Source organism: Netta rufina (genome assembly GCF_964035555.1).
Source record: "Netta rufina genome assembly, chromosome: 13".
Classification (NCBI taxonomy): Eukaryota; Metazoa; Chordata; class Aves; order Anseriformes; family Anatidae; genus Netta; species Netta rufina.
This window is the reverse complement of record NC_140136.1, coordinates 18515979-18537952: the sequence shown is the minus strand read 5'-3', so window position 1 is coordinate 18537952 and position 21974 is coordinate 18515979. Positions and strand designations below refer to the sequence as shown.

At 38.4% G+C, this 21974-nt stretch overlaps 1 protein-coding gene across 1 annotated transcript; it reads right to left on the bottom strand.

The window, feature by feature from the left end:
- Positions 1-1021: 1021 nt before the first annotated feature.
- N4BP1 (NEDD4 binding protein 1) lies at positions 1022-19360 on the bottom strand. Its single transcript, XM_084294736.1, has 7 exons — positions 18988-19360; positions 14870-16629; positions 7803-7933; positions 7293-7389; positions 5384-5491; positions 3690-3797; positions 1022-1542 (listed from the first exon to the last, which is right to left on the bottom strand). The coding sequence occupies exons 1-7, from the start codon at positions 19240-19242 to the stop codon at positions 1206-1208; spliced, it is 2796 nt and encodes a 931-aa protein (XP_084150862.1). The 5' UTR covers positions 19243-19360; the 3' UTR covers positions 1022-1205.
- Between the last annotated feature and the right edge of the window lie 2614 nt (positions 19361-21974).

Sequence of the window (21974 nt, the reverse complement as noted above, 5' to 3'; positions counted from 1 at the left end):
TAGCCAATCACAGCATTCGTAGTTCAAACAGGCAGGGCAAAGACAAACAAAACACAGATTGTTAAAGATACTTCAGTTATTCTGAAAGCGTATTGATGGTCAGAAGAATTTCTAATTTGAAAGCAATGTTAACATCACAGATCTTTTAAAGCATTACAAGTAACTTCAACTGATGGGAACTGTGGTTTTAAGTTTTCCTGCTGAAACCTTACTTCTAACTACTCTAATATAGTATCCCACAAACTGGATGAACAAGTGCATTTTTTTGATCAGTGTCCACAGACCGAAAAGACATTTTAGCCATGTATACAAAGCTTACTAGTCAGCTGTAATATCAGAAGACTGCTTAGCATCCCTAAGTTCTTCATATAATGTTCGGTTTTAACCACAGCAACATATACTGTTATCTGTCTTGCATTTTAACCTTTCTTTATAGAAAAACTAGCACTTCCGAGTACAGGTCAGTAACCTTGCTTTAGAACACTACAAACCAACAGATGAATAATGCCATCTTGTGACAGTACTGCAACAGTACACCAGACTCCCACACAGCAGATCTTCAAATGGTTGTCCACAGTACCTTAGGAGTATAGACCATTTCCAAAATAATGGATGCAGGCCTAAGGAAAGCAGGTACACGTATACATTATACAGCAGCCCTTGCATCTGGAAACGTTAGAAGGGTCTGCTTGTGTTTTTATGGAGAAATGTGTGAAGGTTTGTAAGTGAAGGAGGTACTACTATAAGAGCATGGGTTTTCTAAGAATATCTATACCCTAGATACAAAACAACGATATTTGACAGGTGCATGGCTTATCTTATAGCATCTTGTCCATGCATCTGGAAAACTTATCTGAAAATGAGTCATTTTTCAATCTCTGATATGATTTATCCCCTTAAGAGTTTTTGTGTGCACTAACACACTATTTAAAGTGATAGCAGTTCTTTAGAACTGCTACTGCTTTAACAAGCAATTAAAGTGAAGCAAAAGAATTTTTCATAGAAAATATTAATACAAATCTGTAGTAGCAGCAGTTTTTAATTTACCAAAAACTGGCATCTATTAGCAACAGAACATACACAAAAATACCTTTGTTTATACAAATAAAATTAGGTTCTGAATATTCACAAAGTAATAGAGCAACATTTTTCTTCACATTGACATTCATTGTTAATCAGTGTGATATAAAAACCCTGCATGGTATTCAGTCAAGCACCATGGCAGACAGTGCATTAAGATCTCTCATGAATGGATGATCAGCTAGTATTTGATCAATCTTTTGTCTCTGCTCATAATCAGGAAATATTTTTCTCAGGGCTTCTCTTAGCTGTACTGTTTCTGAGGCAGATCTCTGGGGTGGAATTGCTAGACAAGCATTCATGTTTGTTTCCAGAGGAAGCCACGTTGATGAACAATCACTGTGTGCTCGGTTTTTAGGCTGTCGACTGCTACTGGTTGGTTTGGGGACTTGCACGAAGAAAGGTGTCTCAGAAGAATATTGTCCACTGTTCTGTAAAGCTCTTTGTGCTGACAGAAAATCTCTGTGGAACAAAATTAAAGTTTTGGTTAAATTAAGGTAGAGGGAATGCTGTGTCTGTACAACCACAGAAAGAAAAAAAAACCTGCAGCTCTTATACTTCACTGCTGCTCAGCTAGCTATTGACTGAAAAATGTGTATCCCTTGATTCCAAAAGTGAAGCAAAACTGCAGGTAAAACATTTTTCAGCTTGAGTCTGGCATGCTTAACAACATTACCTAACATTATCTACAACTATTTCCAGTATGCTGTGAATAATAGGACATTTACTTGGCAGAATGAGCAACAGTCAAAGCTCATTTTATGGAAGTATCAACACCAGTATCATTAAGCTAAATGGATAAAAAAAAAAGATGTAATAAACGCATATACTCTGACTCAGAACACGTGAAAACGTGGACAGACCAGAGGGCTTCAGCTGCTCCAAAAGATCAGTCCTCATTTATTTGCTCATGACTGAGAGCTGTCAGCTGTGCCCATATTTAGGTCAAAGCCAGGTTTTTCTCATTTAATATCCTTAGCAAGGCAATAAATTTTTCATCAGTTTCAGGATCTTAATGTTAATTATTGAGATTTCATTTCAGACTATTTAAAAAGTTGTAGCTACTCAACACTGCTAAATTTAGGGCCAATTCTACTTCAGACGCCACCAAAATAACACAGAAGCATGAACTGGAAATCACATTACAGTCCGTTTTCCTATGACTGGGGGAAACTATAAAAATTACAGGGCTCTATTTTAAAAGCAGTTAGGGTACAACCTCCCACTACTCGGCATGGAACAGTTCTCTAATTGCTTGAGATCCTTCCAGTTTCTGATCTTATGCCCGGCAACCAATGGTGCCATTTATGTTTTCTGTGTCATTTAACTCAGATAGAAAGGTCACAAGGAAGGAACAAAATAAACTTTTTACACTGGCACCTTTTCTCTGTATTAAACAAACAAAATCCAAGACAGACCACCACAGACCAAAATCAATTTCTGGTTCCAAATTTCCAGGTAGGAAACCAAGCTCTTCTAGACTCCTTTTGAAAGGGGTTGTTTCCCCCAATACTCCCCCTTCCCTGCTTCCACAATCACAGCCACCTCACGACACTGTTATCACTTGATTTTCCTTGGACACAGGCAGCTAAAACAATGTTCCAAATAACATCTCATAAGGGCTTTATATTACAGCTTCAGTACTTTCCCAGCTTTTCCTTTTGCAATTCCATTACCACACTTTCTTTTTTTAATGCCAACATTACACGGTTATCTTCAAGTCAACCTACAGCGTATTGATACAGACATCTCTTCCTCGAAGTTTTTCAATAGCCAATATTCCTGCTTATACTTTTCATTAATCCTGAAGTGCACGTGTTTGCATTTTGTATCACTGATCTTTAATTCCTTCACTTGTTTCTGAAAACCTCTCTCATTATTCTTCAGTCATTAGTATTTATAATTTCTAAGCTGGTGAAAAAAGAGCAAAGATTGCCTCAATTTCTTGTGCAAAAACAGTAAAACCATTCTCAAGTCTTGGCACATAACGGAGAGCAAATTCATAGTTATGAATACATGCACAGAGTAAAATAATCTTAAGTAACAATATGTTTATTAATATTAAAATTATGAATCAAATATGAATGCACTTAACAGCTCTCCAAAACGGATTTATCAGTACCATACCCTCAAGTGTGAAGTGAAATGCCTCTCCTGTGACAAAGAATATGAATTCAGACTGTTTCTTTTGTAATACCTCTTGTCCCACTATGAATACCGAGTAAGTGATCAACCAAAGTATTTTAAATACCACCACGCTGTAATTAGCAGGCAGACCACCACATACCCAAACTACCAGTAGTTTTAGGAAATTATAACACACTATTTGTATGAAAGCCACCACAGTCAAAACCTCAGAGGAAGTTAAGGCATTTGTCTTACTTATCTTCGTTCTGAGAGAGATGTTGATGCAAATGTCACCAGCACTTTCTGAACAGACTGAAGTAACAGGGAAAAAAACATGTTTTTGTTAAGCAACTACATGCTACAGCATTCTGGTCTGATTTCACTGTACCGTTACTATATAGATCTAACCAAGTCTTCAAGTGAGCCACAAAAACAGGTCAGAAATCATAACCGTCTCAAAAAAAAAATAATGGTGCTTATACCTAGAACAGCCTTCACTTCGAAGGAAGTCATCTAATCTGGGTCCGTTTCTTCCCAAAGGATCATCAGGAACCATAAATATGTCCCCCGCAAAAGTGTACTGGAGCAACCTGCAAGAGAGTTCTTTCAACAATCTTCACTAACAATGAATTCACCACTCCCCACCCTTCACCTCCAAAGCACAGCACAATCTCTCATACAGCAAACACTTCATACCACATCAGGAGCTACTGAAGCTTAACTAGTACATACTCACTTTAATTACAACCAGCATTCACTGTCAACATAATTTTATGGGCCCTTATTCCCACTGCACTGCAAAGTACTGAGTTTTTTTTTTTTTTTTTTTTTTTTTTGACAACGCATGTTGGGTGACTGCAGAGACCGGGATAGAATTTTCTAGATTATTAGAAAGGATTGTTGTTTTTTTTTTTTTTTTTCCTTCAAACTTGTAAGGATCCTCAAACATGTAGCAAAAAACGCTCATGTTATCAGAAAGCCAGACAGCCAGCAAACATTGTTTAGATGCTTACAGTTAAGAGACAAAGAAGCCTTTTTTCTGGACTCATTTTGGGACAGTGAGAAATCTGCATTCAAAGAGACCAGTTCAACTAAAATTTGTCTGCGAGAAGAGGATTTGGTATAGTGGAATTTCCCCAGAAGTAAAACTAATAGCAGATGTTAACACAAGATCTTGAGAAAAAAAAAAAACACACAACAAACCACAGCCTAAGTATGACGTGCTAAGTATTCTTGCTAAAGTAGCATATGAGAACAGAACCTGACTTGGGTAAAACTTGCTAAAGAAATAGCGAAAATATCTATGTGACTAGATAAGAACTCAAGCAAGTTTTCAATTATTTATTTCAGTATGCCTATGCAGAACCCAGTCACTGCTGTAGATGTATGCTCAGGTTATCAGGAAAATTGAGAGACTAATAGAAAGTTTAGGCAGAGTAACAGGAGACCATCCTTTAATAGTAAATTTAATAGTAAAGGTGGCCTGATCTAACTGAAGGAAAAAAAAAAAAAAAAGCAACAACAGAAGAAGTTGAGAAGTTGCACAGGAGAAACTAGAATCCCCAGAGAATCTACAAATTGAAACAGGAATACTTGACAGCTAAGCAAACTTATCTAAACCCACAGGACACAACAATTGCGGGGAAACAGCTGCAGGGATACGTTGCAAGTGTTCAGTATGTTGTTTTGCCATGCCCATTTGTTGTACTACAGTAAGTGTGAGCGATTCTGAAACCTTAACAGTGACATTGTGCATCTGCATCAGCCATTATATCTCCTTGAAGAAATGAAATGTGTAACAAGAAAGACTGAGAATGGACCTAACAGGATACTACTGTAACAGGATGTGACACTGAACTTCAGAAGGGGCGTAACTTGGCTGCCATACAGACTTTCTACTTACATGAGCAATTAAGAGATCCTTATATGAGCAATTAACAGACATGTATTAGAGGATACATGAATAATAGGAACATTAGGCGACTCAACACACAATTATAAGGCCATTAATCAAAGCAGTGAAACAAACAGTAATTTCTTCATCTCTACCAGAATTGCATCACAGATAACCTTCCTGGGGGATTTTTTTTTTATTATTATTATTTTTTTTAATTACAGTGCCTACAACTGTAAGGACAGACATCCTTTAAACTTTCATAGAAATCTAAGTAATTACCTTTTCTGAATAATTTCTCTCCAGGCAAATGATTCTGTCACAAATTCTCTGAAGTTATCATTAGTCACAATAACACCTCCAGTTTTATCAGCAAGATGTAATAAAAATCTGTAACATTCATTTCCAAGACAGTTAAGGTAGTCTGCTGTGCTGAAAATCGTTCAAAGATCTAGAAAACTAAATATTTTCACCATCCAAAAGTAACTTATTTACATGAAAACAAACATTTGAATTACCAGAAAATTACTTCATTTTGACCCATTATATGGCTTTAAACAACAAAGTTTTAGGTAGCATTTATTTATTTAGTGCAGTAGAATCTTTATGGAGGCTTTTTTCATTTGTGGGGGGATGGCAAACACCACAAAACCACAACCCCCCCCCCCCCAAACCCACAGATTCATCTGATTCTGAGATATCTGTAGACGTACGTTGCTTGCTTTATAAAAGAGTACAATATTCACTAAACATTTTATCCCCAATTTATTTTGACATACCTTCTTTTTTTAACTTTAACGTCTGTGTCCTCCAAGATAGTATTATGCATGTTACTAAATTATTTGCTTTGTCAACATTTGCTAACAGATTGCTGCTACCATTTTGTTGTTAAATAATGACACACTAACTATTAATTTATTTAGAAAAACCCATGATTTTTACCTGTCTGAAAATAGGCTTTTTGCTAGCTGAAACACTGTGTGGAGACTTTATCAACAAGATAATAGATGTTACTTTTTTTTTTTTTTTTTTTTTTTTGAAGACAGATGGTTACACTTCTGAACAAAAAGCAAATATGTTATCATAACATTCATTTCCACAGTAATCTCAAATAAAATTACTGCACCTGCACAGTATTATGTATGAAAGCCAGGTGTATATAAAAATATTAGTGTGTAACCAACTCCAACTTGGCTGCCTTCTACAAACCACTGGGATTGTTTCTGCTATATCATTAAGAGATTGGAGTTCCTCTACTTTAAAGTATAGAGCACTTCATTTAGCTTTTGCATATCAAATTTTGCACTCAGGTACATGATTGTACAATTAACAAAATAAGCATTGCCCATGATGTAAAGAACTTGACAATTCTGCAGTCAGAGAAAAGTATGACTGATTATTAGTTAGAACACTGCACTTGCTGTCATGAACAGTTTCAAAGCTACAACTGCTCATCCGAGCACAATTAGGAAAGACGGTTGTTGAGGGGAAAAAAAATCAGCACAAAACCCCCTTAACTATTTTGTTCTTCTGTGTATCGTGACTGGCAAAATTTGGCGATACCAATGAAATCACTAACACGCCCTGCTACACCCACAATAAGACCTAAAGCTTGGTAGTGCATTGTTCATTGAAAAATGATTCCCACAGTCTGAAGCTAAACTTGGGTGCTGAAATTAACTTGGAAATTGAATAGCCCACACATTGTTACAAGTACACTGGAACAAGTACACACCTGTATTTATATGCAATAATGACTTCAGAGAAAAAGAAAAAAAAAATATTACCTGAACAGTAGCTAATTTATGTTAGTGCTCCCCAGACTTAATAGATGATTCAGGGATAAATCAATTATCAATAAAGCATAAAAACCTTACTGGAGAATTCATTTCTTCCTCAACGTAAATCATGAAATTTGAAATGGATTCCCTTTTTTTTTCCTTACAATTGCCATGAGAATTTTCAGAAATTCATAGAAAGTAGCAAACAGTATGTACAAAAATATTATGAGATTTACTTTCTTGCACTGTTATAAGAAACAATTTTATAAATAAAGCTCAGCCTTGTATTGAATGCACAGAGCTCTGTTTAGACAGACTGAACAGCTGCCCAGTACTACTGATCACAAAGTACTAAGCTTTTACAACTATTAGTTGAGTTTGAACATTTTATAACTATGCATATTCCACACCTGTCATCATGAGCAGCAATCCTTGCTCCCAAAACCATCCTTGCAGGGGTTAAAGACAATATTCCAACATCCTGGAGCTGCGTTAAGAAATCCTGTTCTGTTAAAACATGAAACAACTGTTCAGTTTTAAAAACAAAAGCTTTCCTCTTAAGCTATTTATAGATGACAATTAGTCTGATATAATTATCAGAGAAGATAGGTACAAAAATAACCTATTAATTTACAGAAATGACACTGATAGTTGGACGATTAGTAATACAGAAATAGAAGAGGAAGATGTTGAACAAGAAATTAAAGGGTAAACAAAAATAATTAAAAGAGGGCTTCCACTTATGGCCTAGCAGTTAAACAGCATTTCAGAGTGCCTCACACTGTATGCTGAAATCAGATTACTCATGCTGAGCAGCCAAACACTGCTCATGCTTTCTTTTTCATTTATTTTCACAGAAATACCCTAATAATTACAATTTACTTTAAATAAAGAAAACATTAGCAAACTATTTGCCTTACCTGTAATGTAAGGATCGCGTCTTGTTCTCCACTGCGGAACAAATACAGTAATATTTCTGTGGCCACGTTTCCAGAAGTAGTCAACAGCTATTGCAATTCCTCGACAGGAGAAGAATTTCTTTAAACCATGACTTGTGGAGGAATGGAAGGAATGGGAAGAAAAAGATGATGAGATTAAGTTCACTAGAGTCTATGAATACAAAGAAAACAGAACATTGCAACGTGTAGTTGGAAATTTTACCTTTAAAAAGAGGCTAATAGCAATGGTTTCAAAAAACCTATTGGTTATACATTAAAACTATCAGCACGTATATATGATAGTTCCAAAAGTACAGTCCTACTACAAAATGAAACAAAACCTCTAAGTGGTATCCCAGGATTACCTCTAAGAAATTCTATGATAATCTAAGATATTAGGGCCTCCTTTCCCTTCATTTCAACCAACTCAGCTACTATATTCAAACAAAATAATGAAACTTCTCTGGAGAAAGTTTCAAAACACTGTACGTGGCAATCCTTTTTCCTTTAGAAAGTAAGATGCTCTACTTGTTTTTTGCAACTCAATTAAGTGACTTCCATGAAAATCAACAATTGCCTACTATGAGTGATGCAGAGGATGGAGTTGATAACCTTGTAAGGTCCTTCCCAATACGAATTATCCAATGATCTATCCAATTATCTATTTAACAAATGGCAGGAAGTCCTCCTTTGTGTGACCAGACTCCAGGAACTGAGCTTCAAGAGAATAAAGAAACACCTTAAAGTAATGCACAGAAGATGGAACAAAAGCTATCTCTAGAATAAACTCCTACAAGACACCTATTAGGAGCTTACATAAGGCTAAATATATCAGAGGCTAGACTTCTGCAAAACAAAGACATACATAGAAAAGACATTTAGGCTGATTAAAACACACTATAATTGAGAACTGATGGCATAAACACACAAAGCATCTCTTATTATATGAAGAACAGTCCATATTTCATATTTTGAGTTAGATGTTAAATGACTGTTCCAGCAATCACTTTGTAGCAAGTGGTATTCATATTTTAAACTGTTCTTCAATTAATGTGTATGATTAGGCTTATATTAAGCCTAATATTAAGCCTTATTAGTTTTGAATGAAATCTTATCCTTAAACCCCTAATTTAACCAACCAGGAAATCTTCTAAACACTGAGTTCTCTACAAGATCTCCATGCAAGTATTTTACGGTGAAATTCAGCCTTTAGTAGGATTCAAGAAACCCTTTCAAATTTCTGTACGCACTTTACAATAAATGTATCAAAATGTGAATCTATTAAGATTCTCTGACTGAGTTCAGCGAGAACCATTTTATGCAGAAGGGCAGAAAAATTAGTAAGCTACATCTGAACTATAAAAGGCAGAACATTTGACTTACTAACAGTTTGGGGGGGCGGAGAACAGATATGCTACACTTATCCTACTAAAATTAAGAGCAGAAAGAAATCTCGTCATCGTAGAGCTTATGATATTCCTCATAAGCCTTCTAGATCAAACCTAAGTGCATTGTCCCCCTAGTTTAGTGTTGGATATCCCACTCTGTTAGCTGAAATGCTTTGTTAAATACTTTTACTATTTAAATGGTTCTCAGCTGGACATCAAGAGATGTAAAGGTCTCAATGTTCATGTTGAACACGCCTTCTCTACTTCTCCATTCTCCTGTTTTAAACCTTTACATCTGCTAACTACTACATGACTGTATTCTCAATTTTTAAATGTTTATTTTTTTTCTCAAATTTTAAATGTTTTCACGCAAGGCAGTCAGAAAAAAACCCACAGCAGCAGCTCCTGATTAAGCAGCAGCCCCGTGATCACCAACTCCCACTCTGAAGCAATTAAAAAAAAAAAGCAAGTATGCTACTAGAAACAATATACTTTCTCAAATAGCATGTAGAATTAAGCTAAGCTGTGAAATGAATAAATACATTAGTGCTAGATAAGCAGAAATCTGATACTTTATTTGAACTAGGTAGGTGTTTGAAGGACAGCAGGTCATCACAGTAAGGTGGTCTTTTCAAGACATCCATCTCAAAGACTGCACCTGTTCCCTAACTGCCACTGTAAATACTATCAGCTATCCAAGTTCTTTAAAAACCTAGGATGACCCTAAATAGGTATTTCTAAAGATAAAGAAGAGATGATCATGGAGAGCTTAAAGCAGCAAACAGCAGATTGCTTTCCAGGACATGTAAAGTCTTCCCTTTGGTTCTGTAATGACATTAAGGAAAGCATGTATCACAATTTACAAGCCATTCTAGCAAAAATTCTAATTCCATCAAATGATTTTTATTCTGTTCTGAGTTTCTTCAGCAGTTCAGTAATATTTAATTTAAAATGACTTGTGAACTATCTGGACACTTCAGTCTACCCTGAAAGGTCTGTTTTTAGCACAGGAAAAGAGGCAGTTTTAAAAAATACTTAGCAGTTGGAGTAAACTGGGCTCCTTCTCCTTCAACAAATACTGAAACTACAGTTAGCATTAATATATTAACGTGCAGTTTTTACTGGGCTGCATGTGAAAAGAGAAAAATCTTCAGCTTCTTGCAGTCTTCCAGAGTTAGGACCCAGTGCAAGTGGAGATGCTGAAGCCCGTTCAGCCTTAGTCCAAGCTTATGAGCAAAGCATTTGTATCTGCCTTAAAAAAAAAATAAACAGGGATGACACTTAGGGTGCAAAAATACACATGAATGGAAAGGGATGTCCATAACCTCAAGATACTGAGAAGCAAAACTGAAAACAAGTCGAAGCAATATTGAAAACAATTCTTCACCTTCTAAGATGTAAGAAAATAACGAGGCTTGATTTAACCATAAGGAAGCTGCAGAATACCTACATTAAACAACAAAACACACACAAAAACCAACCAAACAAACAAAAAACAACAAAAAACAACCAATACACAAGCTCCCCTGCATTGATTCAGTAGGATGTTTAAACATCTATCATTCTGCTACTTTTGGTTGGTTCCTCTGCCCACTGCTTTCCCCACCCACTTTTTTTTTTTTTTCCTTTCTGTAAGGAGAGTTTTCATTTAGTTGAGCAGGAGGAAGCAGATGTTACAGAACCATATTTAGGGACTGTCTGTACATCAGTGGGACCCAGCTGCTCTGCCCTTCAGCAGTGATCTCCTAAGTATGCGACCCAGTGGGTACACAAGACAATCCACTGGGGCAAGTGAAGAAAACGTTAGAACTTCAGTAATGCACATATACTTACTCATTTGTCAATGACATACATGCTCAATTTTATTTTTTTATTTTTTTTTTATTTTTTTACTGACAAGGATACACAAACAAGAAGTCTGGAGACTGGTCTCAGCCTTCAGAGCACTAAGTGGGTGCTTATTCACTGCCTTGTTACTTCATTGGTTTTAGATGCATTTGGTTGTTCTTAAAGCAAACGCATCTTCTTAAAACACCATGTTTCATACTATGCTTTATCTTCCGACATCATAAACCTTCTCTGTGGGAAGAACTATACATTCTCTTACAACAGAATGCTGAGTTTAACAGTTTCAGATTAAATATGTAGATAAAAAAAATCTCCCTGCACTTAGAAAAAAACAGACGAAGAGGATGTGGTATATTTGTTATTTTCTACATGACCCCAACAATTTACATTTCTCTTCCACTAATACACGTTTGGGAAATGTTTCTAAAAAATTCAAGGTAGCTTATGACTCAGTTGTGACTTGCACTTCTACATCACTATTTCCTTAACAACAGAGTCTGAACAATGAGGAAGTACGCTTGCTTTATGAACTGTTTACTGTAACAAGATGCTGTACTTGAATTAAAGCAGCGACGAGAGTAATGGATCACGTAGGGCTTCCCCTTCAAAGCTAGCAAGACTGCTAGTCAAATGTCAGAAGACTTCACTTACCTAATTTGATTAATCCTTCAGTGATTGACTTTAAAAGTTTTACTGTAGCCCCTCACAAACAAGCTCTACGCTCTTTAATGTGTGCAAATCTATTATAAGGATGATCACCACCTTCAATTAGTTATTACTTGGTAGGAAAGGTTACTCGTTTGAAACCTTCCTGCACCCCTGCTCAGTTACTCAGACTTACTTTTGACAATTAGTCTATGGCACAGAGATTTCTGGACTAACTACATTTTTTTTTTTTTTTATGACTACATTACTATATCCTTGTTCCTTAACTTGCATTTGAAACTAAGTCATTCAAAAAGTATGCTTTATTCTGAATGGGGGACAAATGATGACCTAGCAGGAACATGTGCAAACACATACAAAGCCTATTACCTATTAAAAAATAGGTAATAAGGTATTGTTATATGAAATAAGTTTGAAGTACCAGCAGAAATATTCCTGAATATTTGTTCAGGAATTACAAGGTATGTTACATGTTAGAAGTTGAGACTGATTCGCAAACTTGCTGAAGTAGAAGAACATTAACTGTTGTAAGAGCACTTCACAAAAACGTCTCAAAATTTCAATTAAGCAAAATTCACACATATTATTAGATAGACTTTGTGCAAAGAAAATGAGTTAGAAGTATTCATTAGCACTAACAATTGAGGAAGTCTGGGTATTCCATAAATTCTGGTAAAGCATTTAGGATTTCCAGCAGACTCTTCATAACCGTGAAAGAACAATAACCAAGGGCATCTTTGTCCATCTCTTTGAAACTAGATGCATCTCGCCCTCCCCTGAAAACTGTGTGCATGCAAACACAGATCTGTGTTTATACATATGCATTCATGAAATTATACAAGCTGTCAGCTGTCAAAAATATCAAATCCATTTTAGGACAAAACTTTGACGTTATTTTCTTACAGGATATAATGTTATAACCTCCCTCACCCCCCAAATATTTTCGTCCCCTAAGCAGCATATAAGCCCATTCTTTAAGGAAACTTATCTAATAGCTAGAAATAGATGACATCTTAACCAGCCAGACACATTTTTCTTAGCATAAACAAGCCTCATACAGAATTCCTGGAATCTCCGGTAGTACTCTAGCCTACTATTAGAAAACACCCCATTCAAGAATTAGCATCCTAGATCTAGCTCTTCTAAGACTGATAAAAGGCTCTTCAGGATTTCTGATCTTTTAGAGTAACCTCTTTGTTGGTTTTGGCAGCAAGGTTTCCATTTGAAAACTAATGTTTGTAGTCTGAAGGTTTATGCATGTTTAGCAGAGAAACTTTGAAAACACACAAACACTTAAATAAGTTCTCAGAGTAAGTTTACTCTTACCTATTGTTATATTTACCAGTGGAGCAAAAAGACTGTCAGAGTAAAAAGAAATTTTGGTCTTAAAAATTACCACTTCCTCATTAAGAAGAAATCCTGCATAGAACTTACTACTGCTCACACTTCCTAAAACTATGTTCTAGAACTATGAAAACGCGCTCAAAGCAAGCACTGACAAACCGTTTAACATGCCTGTCAGAACTACTTAGTATAAAGAGAAAAAGAACAATTTTCTTCCTGACTAGAGAACAGCAATCAACTCAAGGGTAGTTCTGATGAGACAAAAGTTAAAATCAACCAAGCAAAACACTAAATTTTTAGAGATATAGGTTCTAATTGATTTTTGCTATTCCAGTTGGTTATGACAGTAAACTTAAAAGAAAAAAAGGAAAAGAAAATGTAATTGGCAGCACTCTCCGAAGTTGCCTACAATGAAAACAATGGGAAAAAAAGGAAAGGGAATTAGATATCTATACTAACAGAAAACCCCTGCATCGCTGTCAGTGAAAGGGATTTCTTGATCTTTTAACTGGGCCCATTTCACAAGGTTTCTTTGTCTGCATGCTGCCTTGTCAGCCAATCTATTAAAATTAGCAAACAGCCCTGTAATTGTATATTACTGTTTGCATATGTTCTTTCAGATAACAGGAGTAATAGGAGATGAGGTACGTGCGTGCTCACACAGTTCCTTATTCTGAGAGTTCTGAGATACCTACATTTGAAAAAAAAAAAAAAAGCAGATTCAAGCAGTAATATGCTAATATGCAATGTTGTCAAAGGTCAAGCATGTTACTATCATACTGCCACTTTAAAATTGCAAGACTTTAAAATTGCAAGTAGAAGTGGGGGGAAAAAAAAACACACTTTACTCTTAAATTGTTGGTAATTCATTTTTTCTCTTAGGTGCCAGCTAAGTTAAGTTTCATGCATAAAATTGCTTGCAACAGAGCTCATTGAAATTACTTCGGACTGACACATTATGTATCGAGATGGAACACTGATTATTTCAAGTAGGTAGCTTTAAAAGAGCACACATCAGCCTTCAAGTCTAACAGTTACACAGTAAGACATATTGTAGAGTTAATTGATTTTTCATTTTCAGAAGTCTTGTTATCAAAAAGGATCCCATTTACCTCTAAGGTATAGCTGGTTTTAGATTCCATCGCCCTGTTATTTTTTTCAGATTTTAATATTTGGGTTTCATGTGTCTAAGCTGTTTTACAAATTACCAATGTTCTACCAAAGAAGAATAGTTTGGACTTAAAAGACTATAGGGTAAATCTTTCCAAGAATATTGCTATCACCAATCACTTTAAACCAAACCTTTCCATATTCTCATTAATCAACTTCACAGCGTGGATGTTTTTTAAATCAAAAGTGTATCACGAAACAATTCTTCTAGGATTAAATGTCTCAACCGCCCTACTATTAGTTGAATTTGTGTATTGCTCTCATTGTCATACAACGAATCAGCTAAAAACTTCTGAATTTCCTTCTACATTCTGTATGTCAACAGTGACTAACTTTCAACAAGTCAGTCATAAACATGACTTATTAAACAGGGAATAAAAACTATAAAAACCTGCAACGTGTTAGAAATTAAAATGGCTATTTATCTCATATAACTTTCTATTATTAAACTTTCCCATAACTAATCTATGCAGCCATTACCAGTATCTGAAGGACACTGCACAATACATGGACTGCTGATCACCAAGAAACTAGTTAGCAAAAACCTTACCTATGCCACAGCAGCCTCCTTATGCCAACTTCATTTTAAAACTTATTAAACTTTAAGAGATAGCTGATAAGAACAATACTTACGACATTGCAACATTGCTTCCATCAATAATGATATGTTTTAAATATGGATTCCCAGGTTCATTTTTCAACTCCAGCCTGTATGGCTTTTTGAGAGATTCCATGAATCTTTGAACCCCAGTAACTGAAGGATCAATATTACGTCTGTGTGGTCCCACCGTCTCTCTATCAGGACTCGAACGATGTATTTTTACATGGGCTGTAGTAGATTCTTCAAAATCTGATGTTTGTAAAGGGTGTTGGTTGCGCGATCTCACTTGAGAAGAGCTGCTCTGTCCTAACCGGTCCTCAGCAACAGGATGAGGATTCTGCACTGCTGAGAGCCCTGCAGATTTTTGCTGAGCTGCAGTTTTAGTCTTAGCTGAGACACGTTGCATATCCGAGCTCCCTCTGGCTACAAAATCAACATCTTTTGGAACTCCACACTGTATAGGGCTGACAGTTATAACACCATCAGTTTCTGTATCACTTGACATTGAACTGCGATTCTTACCAGAGGAGTATGTATCTCTTTGCTTACAGCATTGAGCTGAACTCTTACCAGGAGAAACGGGTTTGCATATCACGATATGCATTTGATCTTCTCCATCAGCTTGTGTACTTGGCACATCTCTTATATTGTGATGTTCATTTTTTGTCTCCTTTGAAGTATGACCGGATTTAAGCACATTTTTACTGCTAGAAATGCCTTTGTCTTCTGTTTTTTGTGAATTATTTGCATTACTTCCTAAAGGAGGATTTATAGTTCTGGGTTTCTGAGATGACAGTTCATGTTCTTTTTGAAATTTTAAGTTTTCCTTTTCAATTTCTTCTAGCAAGGTTAATGGTTCCACAGATTGTCCTAGAATGCCAATAACTTTCTCTACAATACTCTGGGAATAGCCCATTGTTCTGAAAAAGTTCACAAGAATCTTATATTCCATTTCCTCACTGATATCATCATCTTCTTTAATCAAGTAATTGGGATCATCTAATTCACCACAGCTATCTGAAAGCAAGTCAATAACTACATCCTTCCCAGAACGATCACTGTGGGAGGTGGATTTAACTTCCTGGTCATTTTCCAAAGAGAATTGCTTTTTAGGGAGCCTTTCCTCAACATCAGAGGATCTTCTTTTACATGACTGCCTTTCTTTAGACAGCCCTGCCTCTAACGAAGGCACAACATTTATGGGAACAAAACTTGTCTCAGGAGCATCAGAAAACACCGTGTCCATTTGCTTTGTAAGTTCAGTTACAGGTGTCCCAGCGTTGTTTCTTGCTTCCTCACCACCTGTTCTTCCATCTCTGTTTGTAACATTTACTTTGGAAGTTTTGTCCTGTAAAAACTCTGTTGGACTCTCAGAACCCGTAAGATCTACGATATTGCTCTCTGCCTCACAACATTCAGTTTGTGTGAGACTTAAGAGTTCTCTTTTTAATGAGCTAGGCAAAATCAGTAAATCCATTGTGTATTTATCTGCATGTGCTTCCACAAATTGTCTAAATTGCTTTTTAATCTCTGATTCATTGTCACTTGGTAAGCTTTCATTATTCTCGAAAAGGTTCACAAACTGCTGAACATGACTTTGAGCCATAACAACAGCCTCTGCACCCCCTTTAATAATAAGCAGTCCTATTTCCAGCACCGTTATATCAGCACAGGTATCCTGAATAAGACTGTTGAGAAACACACTCTGCGCACCAACAAAAATGCAGTGCATGTCCTTTGGGTAGTACTGCTTTTCTTCGAGTTCAGGTTCACACAGTCCCTTAATATACTCCTAGGAGGAGAAAAAAACAGCAGAATGAATACTTATGAAAAACTGACACATAAAATTATTCAGTAACAGACTAATACATTAGAAAATAAAGACAGCACAGCAAATGTGACAAAGTAAATACTGCCAGTAAACCTGGTAACAAAGAGAAGACAGGTGTTAAAACAGATTTCATGGAACATAACTTCCTTTATCACCCCATTCTTTATAAGTTCACTAGAAACTGAAAGTAACTGAGTATATTAGTTATACACACTGTATTGTGTACTTTATTAATGCAAAAAAATCCTTACCATTCTTGATTCTGAGAGCTCTTACTATCTAGAAGCCCTCATGATCATACAAATGGCAATGCCTGTACTTGTATCTCAAATTTAAGAATGGTTAACATTTTGGTATTTGCACCAAATTCAACTTTATTGCTAATATTTACAGAGTAACTTACTCCACTGGGCTCCAGAATAGTATCTATGCTGTATACAGAACTGAATAAAAAATTGATTAGCTAGCTTTCAGTTATGCCACCTCTTTTTTTTTTTATTTACTAGATCAACTCATTTGAAACAAATCTTGATTTTTCTACACAGTCTTTAGCGCAAAGAGTGCAAGCATTTACTATTTAAAAAGACAAGCCAAAATAGATTTGTCATCTCCATTCTTCGGTCAGACAATACACACTGCACGAAGTGTGAGGTGGTAAAGACAGTTTCTGAAGAATTTCCAAAAGCTTATTGAAATGGTATTTTACACTTGTAAGTAGTTATTATGTGTGTTGTTTTGTACTTCTCACTGTGGTATGGCAACAACATAACTAGCAGCCCCAGTAGCATGCATTAAAATATATCCTATCAAAAAATTAGGCTAAAACACAAGACAAAAACGCTATCTGGACTCTGACAGATTACATTAATAAAATACACTTACATTTAAAAGGTACAAGTGACAAAAAAAAACTACTACCAAAAAAATGACACCCAAAAAGCTTAGCAAGGCAGCTTTTCACAAAGCTTTGGAACACAGTGTCTTGAAAAAGCAGATGATACTGACAAGTGATTGAGAAGCTAGTTCTGTGTTAAACATGGACAGCATGACTAGAAGTTTATTTATTTATTTAAGTATGTTAAAGATATCGCATTATGATTTTTGCCACTCAGAAGTTACTATAGTTAAAGTAAATTCACTGTATTGCCTCATTCTATCGTAGTTCGGAAGTTTTGTCAAAACACTATGCTATTTTTTTTTTTAAGTCAGGTACCATGATTTTTCACCAAGCTGTCCCTTTTTGCACTTAAAATCCTATAATGCAGTGAAACCAATTTCTAAGCTGCAGTCATTGCATGTGCGGATTCCCAAGCAGGCCAGTTTTTATTGTCTTTCCTTACTCAGGGAATCTGAAATTCTCTTTCAAACGTAATTGAATTCTCTTTTAAATGAAACTGTAACTGTTTGTTACAAGGTAATGCAAGGCCACTTTCTATCTCTGAGTCATATCAGAGTAAAGGTCGAGGCGGAATGCTTCAAGACTGTACTAGCACAAACTGCTTCTGCAACAAATCCACAGAACCGTGTTTTGTGCCTTAGCCATCACACGACAGCTTTTGCCAAAATCAAAAAAAGAAACTCAAGATAGGGCCTGAAGACTGCTCTGCACGGAAGTGGGAAGTCTCCCATCCCCTTTCAAGTATGTAGACTAAAAAGCATTTTGCACGTGACCAGGAAAAGAAATAAACAGAAGACTGAAGTCATCTGCCGTTTCTCAGGAGGAATATCCTTTATGCAACCTGTAGTGCTTTCGAAAGTCACGAGACTGAACTAAGTCGTAAAACACGAGCTAAGGATCCCCTCCAACAGGGGACTTCACACCAAGTCGTGTCACAAGCACAGGCAGAGCCTCGGCCGTGCCTTTTCGTCAGCTCCGCGCTGCGTTACGGAGGGAGCCGTGGCGAGCAGGGCCGGCCCTGCCGGCTGGCGCAGCGCGGACACGCCAGCTCCGCGAAGCTGGAGCCCGGCCAACACTCGCCCGAACGCCAGGCACAGGCGACGTGGGCACGGCACCGGGACACCGGGCAACACCCAGCCGGCCCCCAGCAACTCCCCGAGCCGGGGGGGAGGAAGAGGAGGAGGAGGAGGAGGAGGAAACGCCCGGGGGAGCCGCCCCTCGGCACGGCCGCGGGCCCCGTGCCAGGCGCCGAGCCCCCCCCGCAGCTCCGCCACCTCCCGGCGCAGCCACTCCTGAGGCAGCGGCCGCGAGCTCGGCCCCGGGCGTTTCTCTTCCCCTTCCCCCGTCCCGCGGCGGCTCGGGGCAGCGCCGCACACCCGGCAGGCCCCGTCCTCGCGGCCCGCCCCCCCCCCCCCGCGTACCTTGGCGCAGCGCACCGCCTTGCCGCCGCCCGCCAGCTGCACCCAGATCCTGGCGGCGGCCGGCGGCCGGCCCGGCGGAGGGAGGGCGGCCCGCCAGTCCTCCTGCGCCCCCAGCACGGCCAGCCGCACCTCGAACAAGCCCTCGATCCGGCCCCGGCTCCCCTCCAGCAGGCGGCTTTTCTCCGCCGGGACGGTGAACTCGTCCGGCCCCGGCCCCGGCCGGGAGCCGCGGGCCGCCCCGCAGCGAGTCGCCATCAGCGCCGGCCGCGCCGCGCCGCGCTCCGGCCTCGCATCCCGCCGGGCCGCGGGACAACAACACGGGGAATCCCCGGCCGGGCGCACGGCGCCGCGTCATCGCCCCGCGACGGCCGCAGCAACAGCGGCGGCACCGCCCCGCCGGGAGCCGGGCACCGCCCCGGCAGCCGCCCCGCCGCCATCTTGTGGAGGGCGGTGGCGGCCGCCGCTCCCCTCGCTCGGCTGAGGCGCGCTCCGCCTCTCGCTGCTCGCTGGGGCGGCTGAGCCCGGAGCTGTGCGGGGCGCAGGCCACGGCACCGCCCGCTGAGCTCCGCCCCGCGGTGCTCGCCTCCTCTGAGCGCCCCGAAGCTGCCCCCGCGAGCGCTCGGTCCCGGGCGCCCTCCTCAGCCCCCTCACGGAGTCCCCCTCGGAGAGCCGGTCCTGAGGGAGGCAGGCGGGGAGGGGCTCCTCCTGCCCCCCTGCCAGGGACAACCCTTCCCTTCGTACGCGTGCATAGCCCAGAGGCTCTGTGTTAAGCCACGGTTGAGTGACGTCGTGAGGGATTTCATTTAGAAAACAAACAAACAAGCCACCACATGCGAAAAAGTAAGTCATCCCCTGTGATCATAAGGGGAGAAGTACGGTTCTACCCGGCTCCACATCGTTAACACATCGCTAGTTCACAAAAAAGATAGGTATTTACTTAAACAAACCAACAAAAAGAAAACACCCAAAACAAGCAAGCAAACAAAAACTCTTGAAATGTAAAGGATAAAATTAGTTTATTAAAAGTAGCTCTGTGGCTTTACTAGAGTCTTCAGTGCTTGGAGTTGATAAAACTGAATAACTGTTGTAGAAAGGAGTAAACACGTAAGGCTTTTTTTTTTTTTCTTTTTTTTTTTTTTTCTCACCCTTGAGAAGTATCTTGTGTTCTCCCCGATTACATGATTCCCATTTTCCCATTCGTATCATCTATCTCTTTGTTATTCCTGTGAAATTAGTTTTTGGCAGCTGTTCATTAAATGTGGCCTCCAAAGGGAGGGTGAATGTTTTATGGTTTTGTATCCAAACCTACTTCTTTTTTTTTTTTAGTACCCTTCATGCTACACTGGAAAAGTAATAAATATATAATACCTTTCCTCCAAAGACACTTGTATCCCTATTTAGAAATTTACGTTTTATGCTCCCTTTTCAGTTAAATTCCATAACACTCCCTTTCTCCAGCATTCACATTATGTAATGCTCAGCTGGGCAATTTCTTGAGGTGATTGGTGCCATCAACTGTTAAATTGTGGTCACTGCAGCCGTTGTTGCATTATAGACCATTAACCGCACATGAAATTATAAACAAGCTTTATATTAAACAAACAAACAAACAAAAAAAAAAACCACCCACAAAGCACAGTATTTTGAGATACAAAATATAATTAACAATCTGAAAGAAAATTCTTTAATTTCTTTCTATTATGTCAACACTGCCTTTTTGAATGTCCTAGGATAGCTGAAAGCTTACTGTTTTCAAAACAAAGTGGATAATGTTTAGTGCTCTTTATACTTTCTTGTGGTGTTTTGCCACACTGTGTGTTATAAAACTTGTTCTCAGAGCTGAATTTACTGTAATCTGTATAATTCTGAAAGAATTCTTTATAGTCTGTGTTCAGAGGTTATTTACATCATTGCAATGGCCTGAAACTGCTTCCAGGGAAGTCATTCTGAGTGACTATGGTTCTGTAAGATATGATAAGACTAAGTAGCATGTGACATTTTAACATACAGGACAAACTAAAGCCCTTTTTAAGTGGAAAAGACCAATATTATAGAAAAGGCTTACTTCTGTTTACAAACAAAGATAAATGTAAACAGTTGGATTCTTTGGGGCTTTGAATGTTTGTAAAACAAGTTGGATTTTTCATCCTGCATTGTTGTGACTGAGAACTCGAAAAAATATTTTGATTGTATCAGTTACTTTTTTTTTTTCTTTTTCCCCCATTTTGAAACTGCAGACTTAACCTTTCTCATACTTCGTAGGAGTTGTAAGCCTCTTGTCCCAAGCTTATATTCAGGTGTACTAAAACCAGACATGTGCTAGGTTGAGAACACCAGAAATTCTGGTACTTTTTATAATAGGTTGCTTCCAAAGAGGATTTGTCAAGGAAGAAAGACTATTCCTACCTACAAGCTGTTTACAGTAGAATATCCAGAATGATAGGCCCTGTTCAGTTGGAGGGGAGATTTCAGTTTCCTGACCTTTTGGGCACATCTTGTAAACTGACTTGAGGGAAGGCAAAATGCAGCATGTAACTGGTAGCCGTCGAGGCAATTGGTGACAGTGCCTGCTCTTGTATTTCCAGCTGGAACACCAATGGGACATCTCACAAATGGTTCTGACTGTACAGTAAGCAAGTTGTTGGCATTATTTGTATTAGTGTTAGAGAAATACTGTAATCCATAAGTATTTTTTAATTTAATCTTTTAAAATAGTTTGCTTCAGCTGCCACCTACAACTTCTTGCTTTGCATTAAAATGCCTGCAATTGAAAAATAGTTGTATAAATGGTTTTGTGAAACTGTGTCTTCCTGAAGTGTTTGGACTTGAGTTGTATACTTGAAATAGGACCTGTGCTAGTTCAAACAATGTGGAAATAGAATCTTTAAGTTATTTCTGATCATAAAGAGCTGTGCAGTCTATGATGATGCACTTTACAGATTCTGCTATGATCCTCATCATTAGTCGTATGGTCTTCACTGGGGTTA

Bases quoted from the DNA above. Each gene is read 5' to 3' on its own strand.
- N4BP1 (XM_084294736.1), bottom strand. From the start codon at position 19,242: ATGGCGACTCGCTGCGGGGCGGCCCGCGGCTCCCGGCCGGGGCCGGGG. The intron at 16,630-18,987 runs GTACGCGGGGGG...TTCTCCTCCTAG, and splicing joins AGGCGGTGCGCTGCGCCAAG to GAGTATATTAAGGGACTGTG. The intron at 5,492-7,292 runs GTGTGGAATATG...TGAATGTTACAG, and splicing joins ATTGCTGCTCATGATGACAG to ATTTTTATTACATCTTGCTG.